This window comes from Agelaius phoeniceus, chromosome 6 (genome assembly GCF_051311805.1).
Source record: "Agelaius phoeniceus isolate bAgePho1 chromosome 6, bAgePho1.hap1, whole genome shotgun sequence".
Lineage (NCBI taxonomy): Eukaryota > Metazoa > Chordata > Aves > Passeriformes > Icteridae > Agelaius > Agelaius phoeniceus.
In genome coordinates this window covers 17394775-17414410 of record NC_135270.1, presented here as the reverse complement: position 1 = coordinate 17414410, position 19636 = coordinate 17394775, and the positions used below count along the sequence as shown (strand labels likewise).

The 19636-nt window shown below is 53.9% G+C and overlaps 1 protein-coding gene across 3 annotated transcripts; it reads right to left on the bottom strand.

The window, feature by feature from the left end:
- Positions 1 to 5623: 5623 nt before the first annotated feature.
- Positions 5624 to 16521, bottom strand: IFITM10 (interferon induced transmembrane protein 10). Of its 3 annotated transcripts, none has more exons than XM_054635322.2 (3): positions 16278 to 16521; positions 14826 to 15240; positions 5624 to 6519 (listed from the first exon to the last, which is right to left on the bottom strand). In XM_054635322.2, exons 1-3 carry the CDS (start codon positions 16385 to 16387, stop codon positions 6370 to 6372), a joined length of 675 nt encoding a protein of 224 aa, XP_054491297.1. In that variant the 5' UTR covers positions 16388 to 16521; the 3' UTR covers positions 5624 to 6369. The 3 variants fall into 3 exon arrangements, with proteins under 3 accessions (XP_054491297.1, XP_077036040.1, XP_077036039.1); XM_077179925.1 differs by having other exon boundaries at positions 16210 to 16295; XM_077179924.1 differs by lacking the exon at positions 16278 to 16521 and adding an exon at positions 15660 to 15928.
- Between the last annotated feature and the right edge of the window lie 3115 nt (positions 16522 to 19636).

The following is a 19636-nucleotide window of genomic DNA, read 5'->3' as shown; positions in this document are numbered from 1 at the left end:
TGTTCTGTAAAGAAATGTATTGACTGTGGTGAACTCCACATCGACTTTAAGAAGGGCATCACTCCCTTCTCTGGTGCCTGTCCATGTTCTCCCCAGCTCTCCCACCCACCTCATGTCTGGCATGGACACACAGATCCCTGTGCACGCCACCTTCTTCCTGCAAAGCCCAAAATGGTGTCACTCAGTGAAGAGAGCTGACATGCTTGAGCAGGCAAAAGACACTTACAGCATCACCAGGCAGGTGTGTTTCTCACACAGGGGCTGCCCTGGATCTGTCTCCATCTTCCCAACAGGAGTATCTGCCTGTGTGCAGCGTGGCTCAGCCCTCGCAGCGTGCAGGGCAGTGTGTGCACGGCGCAGGAGCAGCTCCTGTGCAATTAATCGCAGAAGGAGCAGGCTGGAGGGCTGCGTGCTGTGCCATTCAGCTCAGCACATGCTGCAGAAGCATTCATTCTGTAGCTCTGACTGTGCCACAAGGCGCTCCTGCCAAAGGGGAAAAGGAAAAGTAAATCATCATACAGTGAATAAAGTCCCTCTGATTCCCTCCGGCCCAGACACACTGGAGGAAAGCTGGGCAGGAGCATGGAGATGTGCCAAACATGGGGCATGGCTGCTGCGTCCTGGCACGATGGGTCAAAGTCAGGGGATGGGGGGGTGGAGGAGCAGGACCTTTGCACTGGTATGAGGCTATCACAACAGAGGAGCTGCTTTACAGTAACACTCTCAGGTGCAGGAAGCGTTCCTGCTCCTTTGCCCCCAGTGCTGAAATGGAGTGCCGTGTTGGCCCACATTAAGACTTACTATGGGTAGTGAGGGTAGGCAAGGGGCTTAGATGTGCTTAGAAGCTGTCAGGGGTCATATTCACTTCTTTGAAAGCAGAGAGGAAAGGACAAGAGAGAGGATAGGGACAAGGGAACGGGAGAGAAACCAAATGGTTTCATTTTAATGTATCCAAATCTTAAAAAATAATTGCTGCCCAGTGCTCTGGGACAAGGCATAGTCTTTTTTTCTTTGTGAGTTGGAGACAGGAAAAACATTTCCCTGGGCCAGAAGGCAGCATGGAGCTAGGCTCCATGCAAGGGTCTGTCAAGTCCAGACCCTTTCTCTGTACCCCGTGCTAGTTTTTGTTAGGCTGCTCACCAGTTGCTAGGGTTTTTTTGTTTTGCTTCAATCATTTTCACTGATGAGAGCATCTGCTGCCATCTGTGCCTCCCCCTCCTCCCCCCGGCAGGGCTGCGCACTGCCGTGGTCTGCCTGCAGAGCCAGGCGCTCTTCAGTGTCCAACCTGCACACGGATGAGGGCACGGAGAGGAGGGAAGAGGCAGCTCCATCAGTGTCCAGCTTTCCCCCTGTGTTTGCCAACCCTAGCTGGGCACTGCTGCAGTTGTACCCATCACAGGACACCCACAGTGCCAAGGTCCCAGAACCTGGTGGCTCTCAGCAAGGCTGCAGTTCTGCCTTTGAGAAGCCATCAACCTCTGAGACAGTGTTGGAGGGGAAAAGAGGGATGAAAGGGCTTTGCTAAGGTCACCCAGGACATCAGCACGTGGCTGGGAAGGGAGGTGAGAGTTGCTACTTGCTGGCAGCGTGACTCTCCTCCTGGCCCATGGAGAGCCTGGGAAGCAGGGCTGTGATGTCGGCTTTGCTGGAGGATTACACACCCCAGAGCAGAATAGAGGTTGCCATTTGCACCTCTCTCTGACACTTAATTTGGGTATCCAGGCCGATGGCTGCTCCAGGCCTGGCTCACCATGCTCTGCCTGGCAGCTCATCCCAGGCAGAGGAACCGGCGGGTGCCGACACTGGGCAGGAGGTCTTTACCTGAACGAGCTCCATCTCATGTTTATTACTGCCAGCCCATAGATAAAGGAGAATTGCAGGTCGTGTTTACCAGCCAAACCCAATCCAGGTGATCCCAGCTAGGACTCGTGCTGCTGTCTGCTCACTGGCTTGGTGTCACTTGTGCCAAGGAGGGATCCCCGAGCAGTGTGGCAGCGGGGGCAGAGGCTCGGCCAGGCACTGAGACTTGCGTAAGCACGGCAGGGTTTGCTCACGCACTGCGGGGCTCCCAGCCGCCTTTCCCTGCCAGCGTGGAGGGTGAATGTGCACCGGTGCCCGGGCCTGACGCACACCTCCCGGCTGGCACGGAGGGACACATCCCTGCGGAGGGACGGGGACCCGCTCTGGCTGCTTTTAGGAGCCACCCTGAGTTCACAGCTGCTTCCTGCACAGTCCAGCGCTAGCCCGGTGCTGGGGCTGTCGGGTCGGGGGCTCCCGGAGAAGCGTGGATGGACCTGTGCTCCTTGCTAGGGCACAGCGCCCCAGCTCCCGCTGGGCGATGGGCGGTGCGCTGCCGGCGGCGTGCAGCCGCGGTGAGAGAGAGCCCTCTGCCTGCCTGCCGCAGCCCGGCAGCTCCAGCCCGGCCCGGACACCCCGCTCCCTGCCCCGGCACCTCCTCCTGGCTGCTGGCGCTGCCCTCAGGGTCCCCCCGCAGCCATTCATCGCGGGGATGAGCGAGCCCCGGCCCCGAGCATCTCCTCTCCGGACGAGGGTGACCCTCACCAGCCTCGGTGGCCTTTCCCCAGGCTCACCCCTTTGAACGCCTCACAGCTACCAGGGACACAAAATCAGCGCAGGTGTTTTAGGCACAATTGCACGATGTCGCCTAACAGGGAACAATCGCTCCCCCCTGAGCTAAACAAAAACCAAAAAGCAATCCTCATCAAGCTGTCAGGCTCCCGAAGGAATACAATTAAATCTTTAAATGGCAACGTGGCCGTCAGTTCTTCCCCATCTCAAAAGATGCTTCTCAAGCTGCGTTCGGCTGTTCCTCTCTTCCACCCCCTCCTCACAGTTTTCCTTCCCGCCGCGGAGTGCAACAGAGGCTGCGGCTTCGCAGCCAAAAAAAAGTGCGATTTGGAGAGCGCGGCGCGACGTTGTGAGTGGCAGAAGTGAAAAGGCAGAGAAGCAACTCCTGAAAGCCTGCCTTCTGCCGCGGCGGGTGTCAGCCTTGGCAAAACCCGAACTTCCAGAATTTTCTTGCAAAATTAAAAAAAAAAAAAAAAAAGGCAATTAGAGGACCTGTCGGATTTGGCTGCTGCTTTTCTTTCCCTTGTTCCCTCAAAATCAAAAAAGTTCTTTCTTTTGCTTAACAGCACAGTTGGTGCAATCTGGGATGTACTTGCCTGACAGTATATGGGGATGTAGTTTTGCTGTCTCAATTTGGGGTTCCCTGACACTGACAAGATGAGAAATGAATGCTGAATACCTTGATGTTGCTTCACTTGGAAGAGCCATGCATGAGGTTTTTTTTTTTTTTCTCCCCAAAAAGACTGGAAATCTATGGGTCCCCCTTATTTCCCCTATTTTCCAGGTGCTTTCCTTCTGCCGTGGGTTTGGAGGGACTCCATTAAAGGGGAGACACTAAGAGAGAGGAAGGGAGAGCAGAGGAGTTTTGCTGCCCCACGGCTCAGAGCTGCAGGTGGAGCCAAGGCAAGGGCTGTGGTGGAGCTGAGCATGATGCTGAGCATCCTTCTTGCTACCCTGTTCTTGTCCATGGTGTGTCTGGGTAGACCTCCAACCTGCTGCAGCAATTTCAGCTCCTACAACAAGGGTAACAAACAGTAAATAGGATGGCTGCTAATAGTAACCCTCTCTCTCCATCCTCGATGGGTTATAGATGCAAAAAATGCTGCTGAGTCAGTTCAATATTCCCCCTGGTTCATTAAACCAGCATCCATTTTCCTGCAGATAAGGCAGTCCGTCAGGGGAAGGGATGATGATAACTCATTTGTCACACTTGTTAAATGTAGAAAAGGCTGGCTTTGGGTCACTTCCAGTTTTGTGTCAGCTCTGCCTTTATCTGAACAGCCCCATGCCTGCACGCCAAGCAGGGTGGCTCTCTCCTGTGTAGCACAGGAGATGGGGACAGTGGCATTCCCTGCAAGATTTCCTAGAGCTGGAGGTGGTCTCTGGGTGCAAAAGCACTTGCAATGTGGCTGACATGAGTCCCAGCTCATGGAAAGGAATGCACTCATTATTGCAAGAGATGCCACTGGTCCCCCAGGGATGTAAACCTGCAGCGTGGAACCCCTGGCCCTACACACAGGGTGACCCTGTCTGCGTTATCCCCCGAGCCCTCCCAGCTGCACTTGTGTTTGAGCTGCAAAGCTTGAGGTGTGATGGGGAAGGATACCAGGCCAAGGCCTCAGACACAGCCAACGTGAGCTTGGTGCGGGTATAGGGGGGGAAAGGGGATAAAACTTCATCTCTGTGCCTCTCCTCACCTCGGAGCACCCTGGGATGACTGGTCTGGGCCTTGCCTAAGGTAGCACTGTCCCAGTGGATATAATTTGCCAGTTCAGGGTGGCTGCAATGTGAGTCCTTTTGGCTGTACCCTCTTTGGGGGCATTGCCATCGTGACATGTCACCTCCTTTCTCAGCCTGGGATGAGGACTGGCCACAGCCCCTACATATGCTAGGATGGAAACACCTACAGCCATGACCCCTCAGGTCTTGCTACAGGGAAGGCAGCAAGAAGTAACCAAGAGAGGCTGGGAAGAGTATTGACCTCTGAGTGAGTGATCATAGAGCTGTTCATGGCTGAGGTACTTTCAGGGCATCATAGACTGCACTGCCAACCAAAACTTTGCTGCAGAACAGATCCCTGATCTGGTCTGGTGTGGAAATGTTCTCCAGTGAGTGGGAGGCAGGGAGGACTGCAGGTCTTTCTGCCCATAGCTCCCCTGATAAATGAAGCCTGGGACAGGATGAAGGTGTGGAGACCTGGGCAGGAAGGAGGTGGCATCTCATGATGCTTTCAGGGAAGCATCTTCATGATCTGTCCCCACATCTCACTATGGCACAGCCCAGAGACAGCCTGCTGATTAAACCATGCACTCAGCAGATGATGAAGTGTCCCATGACAGCCTGTCTGCATTCCCCACCTCTTGCCTCACCTCTGCTTTCAGGGTGGGTACAAAGGTGGATCCTGATGCCTTCTCCCAGCTCCATGGCTGGTCTGCACTGATTGCTGCCCCTTGGCATGAGGTCATCTTACAGCTGGAAAAAGATGAGGCAGCTGTGGCATATGAGATGAGATGAAGGGTCAGAGGGGCTGATAGGCTGTATTTTAGTCTTGATCTTGTCGTTCATTTATGGGTGTTTTTAAGTCAGGGTGTGCTGATTTGCAGCATGACAGGCAGCTGCAGGCAGCTATTGGGCAGGGCTCTGAGCTCCTGCCTGTTTCAGTGGCAAACACATGTCCTCTCCGAAATCTGCCTCTTCATAATGACCCTGGGAAGTGCTGCAGTAGCAGCAGGGTCAGACTGTGGTGATTTATTTCCTCTTCAGCACTGGTCCTAGCAGGGGAGGAGGCCCTCTCCACTTGGCTGCCTTTGCCTGCTTGCCATAGATCTTCCAGCACGGAGTCACCCAGGCCTCTGCTCTTCAATCTGGGTCTGCGCTCTCCTCCACGGCTGCGTGCGGCCCCGACCTGCAGCAGCATCCCTCACTCCTGCTTTAAATCTCTCCCAGCAGCTGCTGGAGACATTAGCATTTTCTCTTGCCAGCCCATAGAGATCAGGAGACCAGCCCTGCTAAGGAAGGAATTAACCCAGCAGCATCACATATCAGAGGTATATTTTTATTGACTGTTTACAGAAATACAGTAGCACTCCAATTAGGTGGCTTAGGCGAGTTCTCCAGAAGGTGCCTTCCTTCTCAGCACTGCTGGGAGATCCCAAGGAGAAACCTGCCCTTTCACACTTTGGCGTTTCTCTGGAGGCTTTGGGGCTCCCCAGCATAAACTTCCTAACACCTTCAGCTCTCCAGGGGTTGGGAGTTGTTTGAACCAGTGGATGGAATTCAAGAGAAAAAAAAAAAGGAAAAGAAACCCCCTCAAGCTGGGGGTGGTGGGGCGGTCTGAACACACCTGATATGTTGTAAGCCAGCCCTGCCATGATCCCCATCCATCACTGCATGTGTCTCCAGCTCCACAGGACCCCACTGCTTCCCAGAGCTCAGCTGTCTGCCACTAAGTGTGCGTAGCTCTGGGCTTTGCACGCTCTTTTCACACAGCTTGTTGGCCATAAAACAAATATTCCTTGGTCTATTTTTCTTCCTGTACACGTGTAAGAGTCAGGCCCTTTCCTTCAGCTGTTCACATACCATTTCAGGGCAAGAAAGGTATGCTCAGCTGGGCTGATAAACTAATTTAACATTTATTTATGTATTTAATTGACTTTTTTTTTTTTTTTTTTGGCAATCAAGGTGTAGTGGTTGGCTTGTTTTGTGTGTCCTTGCTACAAGAAACTGCAGACACTTCTGGCATAGAGGCATTTTGGCGGCAGCAGCTGCTGTTGGCCTCACTCAGTAGTCAGTGAGAGGGTATCGCAGGAAGATGAAGATAAGGATGATACAGAAGGTGGCAAGGGCTGAGCTGGTGATGTTAAAAAGCCGGGCTGTCTTGGCATCTTCAACTGCTCCATTTAAGTCATTGAGGAGTTTCTTATCCCGGACCTGAGACAAAAAGATAATTAAGTAAAGTAATTGCAACACATATGAAAGACATGACTTGTTTCAAGCAACAGCCACAAAACCCAGTGCACCTGTACGTGGTTACCTGTGCAGGTGCACTGTGAGGGCTGGGCTGGGCCTCTGTGTTTGAGCACTTGGGGTGCCATAAAACGCCCTGAGGTGAGGTTTGCACCCCGTCTCTGCTATGGGTTGAGCTTGTGAAGCCAAGCACTGTAATACTTGTGGGCTGGAAATTCTTGGAAGCAGAGAAGATCTGGAAGAGTGGCCCGCTGCTGTTACCAACCAGGCAAACCAGGGCCCCATGGTCCCTGGAGTGGGGCTGTGTCATTTGGAGCCTGAAGGTGCACAAAGGAACTGAGATGCCATTGTACACCCCAGGCACACAGGCACTCAAGCACACTTCGTTCCCACCATGTCACAACGCCCTGGCCCTGCAGTGCCAGGCTGGGCCCACCCAGCCCACAAGGGAGGAGGCTGCAGGTCTGGTGTGCATCCCTGTGCCTCCCTCTGCACCGAGTGGCCGAGCGGGTGAAAGCTGGCACAGCATCCTACTGCAGCTCCAGGGCTGTGCACGAGCCTCCAGCATATTAAGTAGTCCTGGGTTAATGAGTTCCTTTCCTTTTGCAGGTCTTATGCGGATTGTGTAGCATCTCTGCCACAGGCAGCTTTCCATTCTGACAGCACAGTCTGCTCCCTTCATTATCCCGCAGCTTTTATGGGATTTTATGGGCTTTCCTTGGGACAGCTCTGCAGTGGGCGATGATTGTGCATGTCCATGTCACTGGCCTGTCCCCACCTTTCCCAGGCTGCCAGGCAGTGCATGGCACTGCCAGCAACAAAGCCACTAGCGGGCATTGCCGATGCACTAGCGACAGCTTTAGCAGGCAGCAGATGGCACTGCAAGGCAGCAGATGACACTGCCAGGCAGCAATGGCATTACCAGGCAGCATGTGGCACTGCCAGGCAGTGGATGGCACTGCCAGGCAGCTGATGGCACTGTGCACCAGCAGCAGCTCTGCAGTTGGATCCCAGCAGAGGAGGGGTCAGACTCCACTGCTTCCTAGCAGAGATATGTCCCTGTCCCCAGGCTGCCCCTTCAGCCAGCACTCAGCAGACTCAGGCAGCTGGAGCCACAAGGATGAACAAAAGGACCTGGACAAAAGGACCAGGACACTTGACCCCCATCCATCTCCTGTATCCAAGCAGGGTGCCCAGGGTGTGGCAGGGCCTGCCCCCCTGTCCTCTCTAGGGTGGGGTTGTGGGGACTGGGGCTGTGAGCCCTTGGCCTGCCCTGCTGCCAGCAGTGAGAGCCCCGCTGGGCACTGCTGGTGGACACCAGATATGGGTGGAAAGCTGCAAAAACCAGCCCCAGAGTCAGACCAAGGAATATTAAAAAGCTTTTATCGATTAGGAGCTTTCTGAAAAGACACTGCAACAGATTCAGACCACATCTTACAGACTTTTCTCTCTTCCTCCTGCAGGGTTTACCTGCAGGGCTGTCCTAAAAGCCTTCTGCTAGACATGGGGAAGGGCTGCTGCACCCCTTGTTCTCACTGACCTGCTGCTTCACAGGTCCTCCAAAACTGCATTTCAGACCCTCAAGCAACATTCCTCCTCTCCATCACACCACTGAGGACCTCTCTGCACAAGCAACCCCTGATCTTCTGAACTGTGGGTAGAGAAGCTGCTGTTAGCATGAGACCCACGGGATCTGGTGCTGGCAGGCACATAGACAAGAATGAGCCTATTTTTCATACTTGTATTAAATCAAACTGTGCCATGTCCTCAGCCTGTGATGTGCCCTGCTCATTGGAGCCCAGAGCTGGAGCTGGGGCCATTGCCCTGCTGTGGAGTGCTCAGCTAGCATCCTTCTGGGATTGGGAAGAGGGACAGTCACAAACTCCATGTGTCTTTTGGGCACACTTGGCTGGAGCTCTCAGCAGAGGAGATGATCTCTGGGAAAGCATCAAGCCGGCAGCTTGGGAGCCCACATGCCTTTCTGTGTCAGCTGAATGTCCGGGATGACTCACATTTGAAATTATTCAGTACGTTTAACATCCTCCCAAAAACCCCTGGGCTCAGCAGCAGCAGACATTTGGCACCTCCTCACGCACTGGTGAGAAGCCCCAGAGGTGCTGGATTCAGGCCAGAAATCCCGCTTGCCGCTCCCAGCAGACTCTTTGAAGCTCTCACACACTTTCCTCTTCCCAGCGGTGGGGCTGCCTCAGGCAAAACCGACATGGAGCAAATGCCTTTTGCCCCTTCCCGCACTGTATCCCGGTGTTCTGTGCCGCAGGCACGCTGGCCTTTGCCGTCAGTGTTTGCTGTCACACGGAGCTTTCCCCAGCAGACCGGCACGGCCGGCACACCGAGCTCTGCAACCCTCCCGCAGCCAAGCCGCTTCACCTGTGTGAGGAGGCCAGTTCCTCTTGGCCCCAGGAGCTGTCTCCTACTCCTCACCTCCCGTTCCTCCTCTCCCTGGGGCGCCCTACAACCCTGATTTCCAGGCTCAGCCTTCTCCAGTGCTCCCAGCAGCCTCTCCCAGCAGCATCTCCCACCTGGCACCAGCTCACACTCGTGACTGGTGCTTTAGCCCTTTCCCACGACACACTTCAGCAGCACCTCTCCTTGACTTTCCCATGGCTCTCCCTTTGGCCCTGCTCCTGTCATGCTGCCTAGGGCTGCCCTCTCCCCAGTGACACCATTTCCCCACAGTTCCTTTTTTTTTATCCCTTCTATCTCTTCCCTTTCCTGTTGTTTGAGTCCAAACGATGGCTGCCTTGCTCCTACCAAAGGGCACCCAGCTGCCTCCTCTCCCTGCACCTCCAGCTGGTTCCACCCACACACTCCTGCTAACCCCTGTGGCTTCAGTGGTCACCCTCATGGAAATCATCCCTGATTGCCCATATCATTTACACTGAAACGGAGCCTCTAAGCACCAGAGAAGTACAAGGGCCCCCATGGCATAAAAGTGCAATTAAAAGGAGTTTCTCCTTACACACCACTCACAGCTCCAGCCTCCCACATCTCTGCAGGGCAGCCTTGCCTCCTCCTGCATGGCTTTGCACCCCCAGATGCTTCCAGATGTCCCACTTTAATGTCCTACTGTGGCAACTGAGCCAGGCTTTGGAGGAGCTCTCCTGGAGAGCAGATAAATGTTTCAGCTCCTTCCCTGCTTTGTCCTTAAGGAGATGCTGGTGTCTGTCTTAGGAAAAGCTTCAGCTTTTCCTATTTTCATGCTCCTGTGGCCACCATCATCATAATGTGCTGGCAGCTGGTGCTCGAGCTTCTGGGAGCCCTGGAAGCTGATTCTTTCCACAGCCAGAGAGATGAAGCATAGTGAGGGACAGGTCCTCAAGGTCACAAGGCTGAACCCCCACCCAGACCAAGGTGTGGTGTTTTCTTAGCCACAGGCTCTTCTCATCATCCCTTTGACCCTTTTCTCTTGCCTAAAACTAGATGGTGACTTTTGGCCCTGCTTTGCACTGAGATGACTGGAGTGTGATGATAATTACATTTGTTGACTGGGGCTTCCCTGGGCACCTCCAAGCACTGTGTGATGGCATCCTTGGAAATCCCCCTTTGGACAAGGCAGAGCTCACCTCTGATCCAGGCTGGCAACTTACACAATTTCTTTCTTCTTCCATGCCTATCCTTACATGAAACACAGCCAGCTTTTGATGCAAATCCTGGGACCAAGAGGAGCTGGCCTCTCCTTTCCCAGCAACAAAAGGTGGTGTGGCCTTTCCATCCATCCATCCATCCATCCATCCATCCATCCATCCATCCATCCATCCATCCATCCATCCATCCATCCATCCTTATTTGCCTGTCTCCTCCCTGCTGCTCACCTTACCTTCCAATATCTCCATCTCACTGTGTCCTCCCACACCTCCAGTGTGTCAGTGCTCAAGGGGTCTTTCTCTCCTCCCTCTCCTCACTGTCCTCTGCCCTTTGTTTCCTTGGGGTTTTACATTCTGCAACATCTCCAAGGGCTCCCCTTGGCTCTGACCACCCCAGTCCCTCCCCCAGCAGTTGCCTCCCCTCTCTCAGCCCCTCTCATTTTTGGGAGCAGCAAACTTGCTGCTCTAGTGAAAAGTGCTGCCTCAGCTTGCAGAAGGAGACAAATGGTTTGTTGATAACGAGTCTAATGAGGCTGTTTTTAAGGCAGCCTGGAAGTCCACAGCTGGTTGTCAGTAAACCCATTTCTATGCAGAGCTCCATGTCCCTGCACAGAAGGAGCTCTGGAGGCGATCCTTGGATTTATTTGCTCTGTGAATTGCTCAAGAGCTCTCCAGCCCACGTGCCTCCACCACACCGGCACTGGCATCACGGGACTGTCACCCCTGCATTTCACCCACATCCATAAACCATTGCTCCTTCCACAAAGCAGGATGAGAGCCTGCCTGAGAGGCTGGGTGAGGCAGCCTCTCAGGGTTAATAAATAGCTGTGGATTTGTGCTGGTCTGCTTCCACTCGAAACAAGGAAGATCAACAAGTGGCAAGAGAGGAGGGCAAACAGTCGTGCCCACAGCTGTGTGCTAAGGGCTGGGCAGAGAGTGGGCAAGAGAGCTTGGCACATTTCCATGACCTCAAGGGGCAAGAAAACTCTGCAAGCAATGCTGTGGGCTGCTGGTGAGGCTTAAAAAGCCAGCAAGGCTCCTTGGCATCTTCATCTCTATAGAGCCACAACGAGGCATCCATACTGCAGCTCATCTCAGATCCCAGCTCCTCTGATCTACTGCCTCATGGCACAATGGGTACAGAGGACTTGGCTCACCCCAGCAGTCTCCAGAGACGAAGCTCTGAACAACTGAAGTGAGATCTCCTGCCACCAGGCACTGATGCATCATTCATTACCACTTGGAGCTGGGAAAGGGGAAGGGAGGGAGCTGCTGAATATCAGACCACAACATTTGCTTCTGATCAAAATCAACTGAGTTCAGAGCTTTGCTGTTGCAGTGGTACTTTTATCTGTGCTGGGCTGGGGTTAGGGTTACTTTAGAGCTTTTCTAACTTCTCTGGTCCTGCTGTTGATCTCTCCTCCCCCAGCATCCAGCACACATGATTAGATGCAAGTGCCTTGCTTGCACTCTGGGAGGCTGACCTTGAGAAGCCTGGCATGCTGGAAATGACCCCTGGAGGGATCCATGAGTTGTGTGACCCCGCTGTAGCCCAGCAAGCTGTGTTCGCTGAGGATCTGGCCTGCTATAGGGGTAAATAAAGATGAGGCATGCTGCCACACTCCTGTTCAGGGTTCTTGGCTGTGACATCTGTCACACACAGAATGTGGCTTGTATGTCACAGTTTCTGCCCTCACCTGAAAACATGTGTTTCTTTCTTCACAAATTCTTTGGTGCTGGGGTGGGGGTTTTTGACATTTTTTAGTAAATGGTTATCACCCTGAAATAGCATCTCCCTGCAGAAAGAAATCTAGAAGGCTGTAGCTAGCATGCAAAAGGCCAGGCAGACATGCCCGTTTTCCCAGATGTGGCTGAAACCAATAAAATAGGGCATGAGGAAGGAGGCAGCTTCACAGTAATATTCCAGTGTACCAAGGATATATCTGTCTTCCAGTGTGGGCATTATGCTGCTGAAACCAGAGGAAATGCTAGGGTGTGCTAAGATATGTACTGAAACATCTCATGGACTTGGGTCACGAAGGAGATACTGCTTTATTAACAGCATGAATCTGTCAGAAGCAAGTGACCTTTATGACAGGGAATTGAAAATACTATTTCTGATAGTGAAAATGATAATTCCTGAAGTTGCTAGATGTTTCAGTTATTTAAAGGAAGTCTAAAAAGCTAGGTGCAACCCCAAAGTGTAACCCCAGGAACCACTTAATGTTATCAGTGCACTGATGGCTCTTGAGGAAACCTGTGTTCCACTGGCTGAGGGCTCTGTGTCAGGGGTCCCAGAAGAGGCTCAAGGGAGAGGAAGGTGCAGCTTCATTCTTCTTCCTAATACCCCTTAGTCAGTCCCTAGAAAGGCCAGACTTAAGTGCCTACTGCTCATATGTCCTTACATTTAATTGCAGAGGAACAAGATAGTTCCCTGTTTGAAGGGATATCTGTTCCCAGGGCATTTCTTGCTCCTGTTTTCTCTGAACTTCTGGGAAAAACATTACTGACAGTAAAAGAGAAGAAAAAATGTTTCTGGAGAAATAACCATAACACCCAGCCTGGCTAGGGTGCTGTGAAGATCCCTGCAGTAGCTGTGGGTAAGGAACCCAGCTGCCTTTCTGAACATCCCAGTCTTCCCCAGGACAGACCTGCTAGTGCCCCAGCATCTGCATTACCTCTCACCACTCACCCCAACAGCAGCTCATGAGAGCACTCGGCATCCCTTCAGCCACTTGCTAGCTCTGTCCTCTGCCTCTGAGGGACATTTTGTTTCTATTTTCCCCCTGCCACAGAGTCACAGCCACTGGGGAGCTCCAAAACCAGAGCAGAGTTATTTCTACCCGCTCAGCATTGCCTCTGTTTGGGTACCGCAGTTACATCCCATCAGCTACCGCCTTCCCAGCCCAAAAGCCAAGGCTGGTTTTTGACAGCCATCTTCTATTCTCCTTTCTCTGATTTGGAGCAAATTTGCCCATTTGCCTTCCCTCACCACTGCCTCTTTTTTTCATGCTTTGTGTCCTCTAGGTCTTTGCAGACAGATGCCGAGCCCACACCTCTGTCCCGTGCAAGGCCCCGGGTTACTCCTGGGCTTTGCCCTTCCTTCCATCCCATGTCAAGGATAGTGAAGGGTCCAGCCTCTAAAAACACTGTGGGTGGCAGACACTACCTTGTCACCAAGGGATGGGTCAGCCCTGCTCTCAGGCTGTCCTGCCCTCACTGCTGCAGCAGCAAGGAACCACATGTACCCAGACACCCACGGAAGCCTCTTCCACGGGCAAGATGTCAATTGTTAAAGGCAAATACAGACAAGGAAAGGCTTAAAGAAACAAGGAGGAAGCCAGTGTTTTCTTCCCTTGTTGGATCAAGGTGCGGGGGCTGTTAAGGGACTTGCTCCCCCCACTCATACGAGCCTGCTGCTGGCTGGATTTGCCCTTTGCTTGTGGTGATGCTTCGCCCCAGGATGATTTAAGCTATTAAGTGCCTCAGGCAGGCAGCAGCAGAGCCTCCTGCACAGGCAATGGATGAGAGCTCACCTCCCATCTTGGGAACGAGAAACTGAGGCAGGCACCACCAGGCCAGTGCTCGGTGAGCCCAAGACAGGGGCTGCAGACTTCTCCCTGGGCCTTTCTGATGGAGACCCTGAAGAGCTGGGAGCAGCCTCCTTGCAGTGCTGGGTGCTCACAGTGCAGCTCACAGGAGCTGTATGGGGTTAATTGATCTGCTTCTGTGACGAAGCCTGTCTGCACCCTGGCCTTCCTCTAAATGCTGCCTGCCAAAACAAATCAGCCAGCTCCTCTCCGGGCCACCCAGCCGCCCCGGGCTCTCTGCACATCCATTCAGTTAGTTTTACATCTGGCAGGCAGGGAAGGGGAGGGCAGCCCAGGCCCCTCTCTCCTGGCAGCTGCCAAGGTGCTGCCTGTTTGCCAGGCACCATTCCTGCCGGGCTGCTCTCCCCTGCAGCTATCAGGAATAATAACCTGGTCCCATTCCCATCGTGGGCTGTGCTCCACGCCATCACCCTCTCCAACAACACAGCTCTCTATCCCCCCAGCCTGACACTGTGGGAAGCCCCCTGCACTCTCTTCCACCTTCTCACCATTCCCATGATGCTGGCAGGTCTCCAGGCCTTGTTTTGGGATTTATAGGGCTTGGGGTGGGGGAAGCTGGCCACGAGCTCTGGTGTTTTAATTACGGAGAGGGCAAGAAAGAAACAGGCAGGATTGCCCTGCACTTTGTAAGCTTCTTACCCCCTGCAACTTGCCAGCTGACGGCTGATCCTGGCTGGCTGCTTCTTACTGTTCCTGCTTGACCACCCAATGCTGCTGGGTCCTATCCTGACGATCTCTAACAGCCAGGATCCCAAATAAAGGACCTAGTGCTGGCGTGCCTGCAGGTGCAGCATGAGCCAAAGCAGCCCTGTGTTGCCTGCCTGTCACCCTGCACCGCGGTACAGAGGAGCCTCAGAGGGTACTTGGAGCAAGTGAAAGCACCTCTTCCCCACCTGAAGTAACATCTTTGGCTCCTCAGCTCTTCCCATCCCCATCCCCATTGTCTGCAGCCTCTCATTTGGGTGGCAAAGTGGGGTTTCACATCAGGCACAACCCCCGAACGCTTCCCCCTGCCCGGTCACCCCGCACGCCGAGCCCCGCGCTCAGTACTCACTTTCAATGAATAGGCCAAGGCGATGAAGCCAAGGCAGCAGAAGTTGAGGTATACAAAGTTGAAGATGGACCAGAGATAGTAGTCGTTCACCTCGGTGGTGTCGGGGTAGATTTCAATGACAGTGGTGGGGTTGGTCATCGTCTTCTTCTCCACCGAGTGCTTGCACGGGACCGCTGGCCGCAGGCTGTCCCCTTTGCAGCTCTTGCTCTCCATGAGATAAACGGCAGAAGAAGGAGACAGGACGGGCGAAGCTTGCCGGAGAGCTGGGGGCTTGGCGATGCAGGCGAAGCAGCCCTGCGGGGGGCCCTGCGGGGGTCTCGGGGTCCAGGCCACCCCCTCAAAGGGGCATGGCGGGCCCAGGGGGGGGTCCTGTGTCCTCTCCGTGGTGGCTGCCGCGGCGTCACCGCGCTCTGCCCTGGCAAAGCCAAAAGCCCCCCCGTCAAAAATGGGGGTGAGGGGATGGAAAGGCCGGGGGCAGAGGGAAAAGAGAAAGGGGGGAAGGAGCAGAGAAGGGGAGACGTGGGGGGGAAGGCAGGAGAGACAGAGAGGGACCGGGAGACCGAGGAGAGAGCAGGGAGAGGAGTGAGGGAGTGGGCAGAGGAGAGAGGGAGGAGAGTAGGGCAGGCAGGAGAGGGAGGAGGGAGCACCGCTACACCCGGGGACCACGACGCCGCCGCCTCGGCGCGGAGCTGCCGCCGGCCGCGGCCCCGGGCGGGGGCAGAGGCGCGGGCAGGGCGGGCAGCATCCCTCCCTCCCTCCATCCCTCCCTCCATCCCTCCCTCCCCCTGTGCCACGGCCTCCCCCCGCCGCTGCCCGCTGGCCTGCGTGACCCGCCTTCCAGTCACCACCGGGGAAATCATCCTTTTTTAAAAAAGGACACAAATAAAAGCAGAAAGAAACACTCGGGAGGCGCCGGGGGGCTGCGAGGGAGTCGCCAGCCGGCCGCGCTGCAGCCCCCCGCATCCCTCCCCGCCCGCCTGTCTGTCGGTCTGTCGGGGCCTTCTCCTTTCTGTCCCATGCCGGGATGGGAGCCGGTGGCTCGGCTGCGGGCGGAGCGGGTCTCCCGGTGCGGCAGAGCAGCCCGCCCCTCCGCCCTGCCTCCCTCCCTCCCTCCTTCCTTAGGGGGGTGGGCATTTTGGGGGGGATTTTTTTTCCCTGAGTCCTAGTCTTTACGGTGATTCCATTTCCCGGTTCCTTCCACCTGCCAGCAGGTTTCCCATACCCCCCTCCCTCCACCTTTTTTTTTTTTTTTTAAGGGTATCGTGGCTGAGGAGGTGGAGGAAGAGGAGGAGGGGAAGAGGGGATGAAGACAGAGGATGGGGAAGGGGATATTAGAAGAAGTTCCCCTCCACCCTAGCTTTGCAAATAGGAGAGACTAGTCCACCTCTGGCTGCCCGTCCGTCCGTCCATCGGTCTCCTCCGAAGGCATCAGGAGGAGCGAGGGATACTCACAAGGAGGGATGCGGGGAGTCGCTGCATATCCGGCTCAGCACTGCCTCCGGCTCGGCTTCCTCGGCGCTGGAGTTGAGGGAGGAGGGGAGGGCGGGGAGGGGGGCACCCATGGACCAAGGATGGGCAGGGAGGGAGTTAGGGGATGGGAAGGTCAACCTGCAGCCCCTGTCTCCCCCCGAACATGCTTCACGCAGGAGAGCTCCTCTGTGTCTCAGCCCTTCTCCTCGTGTCCCCCCCACTGGGACGTCACCTCCTGCTTGGAGCATCCTGGTAGCGCCCCGCTGGAGAAGGGCACCTCCTGGGCCCCGGCCGAGCGGCTTCCCCGAGCAGCAGGGGGGATGCTCGGCCCTGCTCTCCCCAGCGTCACCCACAGAGACATTTGCAGCGGGGACTCACTGCAGCCTTGTTTGCGGGTTCACCGCTATGGACCTGGGTGAAAAAACTAAAATAAGTGTGGCAGGAGTGCGTGGGGACGAGCAGAATTAGCAAGGGGAGGTGGTGGTGATGCAATGCTGTGGGGAAAAACGGGCTCTGGTGTTGAGGGGATGAAGGGAAAGGGGATCAATCCTGCGTGTGAGGTAATAGATCCTGCTGGCATGGAGCAAATCCCAGCGCAGGCGGGGTGGGGGCACTCCGGCAGCAGGATGCACGGCATGGGGCTGCTTTAGGGGAAGGGGTGGGGGTGTCACCAACGCTGGTCAAGCCCGGGAGGATTAGGCTGTGCCCAGGCTTAGCACAGGAGCAGGGATGTGCTTGCTACCTCCCATTGCTAACACTCTGGAAGCTGCTCAGAATCCTAGCTCTAGGGTGCTGCGGTAGGGTCCCCCCAGGGATGTGATGATGGAGAGCAGCTGGTGGCGTGCAGGGACAGCTTGCAGGTCATTCAGGAGGATGCACAGGGAGGGTGAGGACACAAGGACACGCCGTGTCACCCCACAGTGTGACATAGCGTGGCGCAGGTGGCCTTGTTGCAGCAGGCAGTTCAGCTGTGGTGCTGGGGAAGGGGAGCAGAGAAATCAATCCCCAGAATACTGGAAACGGGGTGGGTAGAACAAAAGTTGATGTGAGCAGAAACTGCAAGGGAAGGGAAATCCTCTGGAAAAGCCTTAAGCCTACCCACAAAGTGCTGAGCTAAGAAATAAGGATGGTAATTCACTCAGCTCTTCACAGGCAGGTTTGGCTCCAGTGTAGGGGCACCCACCCTGTGTTCATCTCTGTGGGTTGGTCTGATGTGGGGCAACTTCTTGCACATCCAAAGGTCTCTGAGACTGGAAGAGGTCCAGTTTCCATGAGACCAACTTAATCCTTCTGAAGCCTGCATTGGTTAAAAAAGGACAAATTGCCCTCTGGTTCAGGATTTATTGCTGCTGGAGTGGTGTTGGGTCCTGCCAAAGTAAAGAAGGTTTTATTACTGCTACAGCTGCCTGTGATGAGATCCAGATCTCTCTCCAAGAAGCTGCAAAGAAACAGAGGCAGTGCAAGGGTGAGAGTGATGCTCCTGTGGGATTAAGAGGTTTGCAGGAGAGGCAGAGCCATGGCCAGCTGTCGTCAGCTTTTCTAGAGGGCTTGGACAAACTCAGCTGTGCAGAGCATCCTCCCTGCAGGCTCAGGAGGAACAATGAAACCCCATGGATGCAGACTGGAGCTACGGATGAGCCTGCTGTTCGTTTGTCTGGGGAAAGTTGTGTGGGTAAGGATGCTCCTCTTCTTAATGTCAGGCAGGGATGGAGGGTGAGCAGAGAAAAAGGTCAGAGAAGGTTTGGAGCAGGCAAGAGGAGGCAGCAGGGTGGTGTAGGGGAGTGTGAGATCAACAGAGAGAGTCACATTCCCTGGTATGAATAGGACTGAAAGGTCAGGGAGGTTGAATAGCTGCTTTTCCTCTTCTCCAGGTACCAGCTCATCCCTACAGTTTGCAGAGCACTTTTTGGTCTTTGTGTGACTGATTCATCATCTTCCTCAATGTTAAGTGTGAGTGGTGAGAGGTTTATTACATGGACCACAGTGGCATATATGCAGCATCACTGGTTCAACAACCATTCATGTGACCTCAAGGAACTGACATAAAAAGTGGAAGGAATAAACCCCCTCAATATTCTATGTTGTTTTAACCCTCCTCCAACTTTCTAGGCATCTTCAAAGGTCATGCATGCATGCCCTCAACCATATGGTCTAGGACTACTTTCCTTTCAAATAAAAGGTGGGGTGAGTATGAATAATTGCCTGCATTACTGTGGCATCAAGGCTGGCTTTCCCTTGTGCTAAGCACGGGACAAACAGAACAGAAGGATGCTTGCTACCCCAAAGCAATTCTCACATAATCACATTAGAGACATGTGGGCTGTAGCATCATCAAATGCTGTAAGACCTGTGAGAAAATCTTCTGTCTCAAATCCTACTCAAGCTCTTCAGAAGCCATTAGCAGAACCTAACCTTGCTTTTTTTTTTTTATTTCTGAAGGAAAAAGTCCACAGCCTCCTGAATGCTCCTTTCCTATTACCCCTATAAAATTGCTCAGTGGTTGCTAAGTTCCATAAACAGGCAGCCTGAGACTCTGAGGGGTAAATCCAATTTTCCCACTCTCCCTTGATCTCTGTCTCCTGTTCTCTGAGCTTTCATTCTGCACTCCGCTTCTCTTCCCTCCCAAAGAAACCTAAAAATAAACAAATCCAAGAAAGAGCGGAAAAAGGAAAAGCCATCAGCCCCCAAAACGATGTGCTTAGTCATTCATGGTGAGTAAAAATAGTTTCCCAAATGAACAAATTGCTGAGCCAACCAGATGAGCAAGTCATCTCCATAAATGAGGGGTCTCATCTTCCCTCTCCTTGGGCAGGAAAAGGAAGCCATTGTGTTAATGGGCTTTTGGTAAAGCCCTAATCAGAATTGGAGAAGGATCTGGCCCATGAAGACAGCCCTGGGGGTCAGTGCCAAGCCCCTACTACTGAAGGGGACATGTAATGAAAAAATTGATGGTTTTTTGCACCAATGGAGACATTTAATGAAGAGTGAAATACCAAATTGTCATGTGCATGGAGTTCTGCAGAGATGGTGCAGTAAACAGGGGGGCTGAAGTAAACCTGAGGACTTTCTGGGCAAGATAGTGTGGGGCTGCATTCAGGCTGCTCCTGGGGCAGGGTGTGTGCTTTGCTCCCTGCTGGAAAAGCATGGGTGGGCAATTCCAGCTCTTGGCTTCTTCTGCTCTTGGCCAAGATCAAGGCTGTGATTGCTCCCACTGGGATGTAATGTTCTGTACACAAGGCATGATTGAAGACTTAGGCAGAATCCCCCCAGCAGAAATAGGGCCCTCATATTCCTGTCAATAAATATTTGGCAGCAGATGACTTGTTCTCCCCTTGGGCTAT

What these genes read in the sequence shown, in the direction of transcription:
- IFITM10 (XM_054635322.2), bottom strand. Translation starts at nt 16,387, where the DNA reads ATGGGTGCCCCCCTCCCCGCCCTCCCCTCCTCCCTCAACTCCAGCGCC. An exon ending in GACTCCCCGCATCCCTCCTT is followed by an intron (nt 15,241 to 16,277) that starts GTGAGTATCCCT and finishes TGGCTTTGCCAG; the next exon opens with GGCAGAGCGCGGTGACGCCG. An exon ending in CCTTGGCCTATTCATTGAAA is followed by an intron (nt 6,520 to 14,825) that starts GTGAGTACTGAG and finishes TTTTTGTCTCAG; the next exon opens with GTCCGGGATAAGAAACTCCT.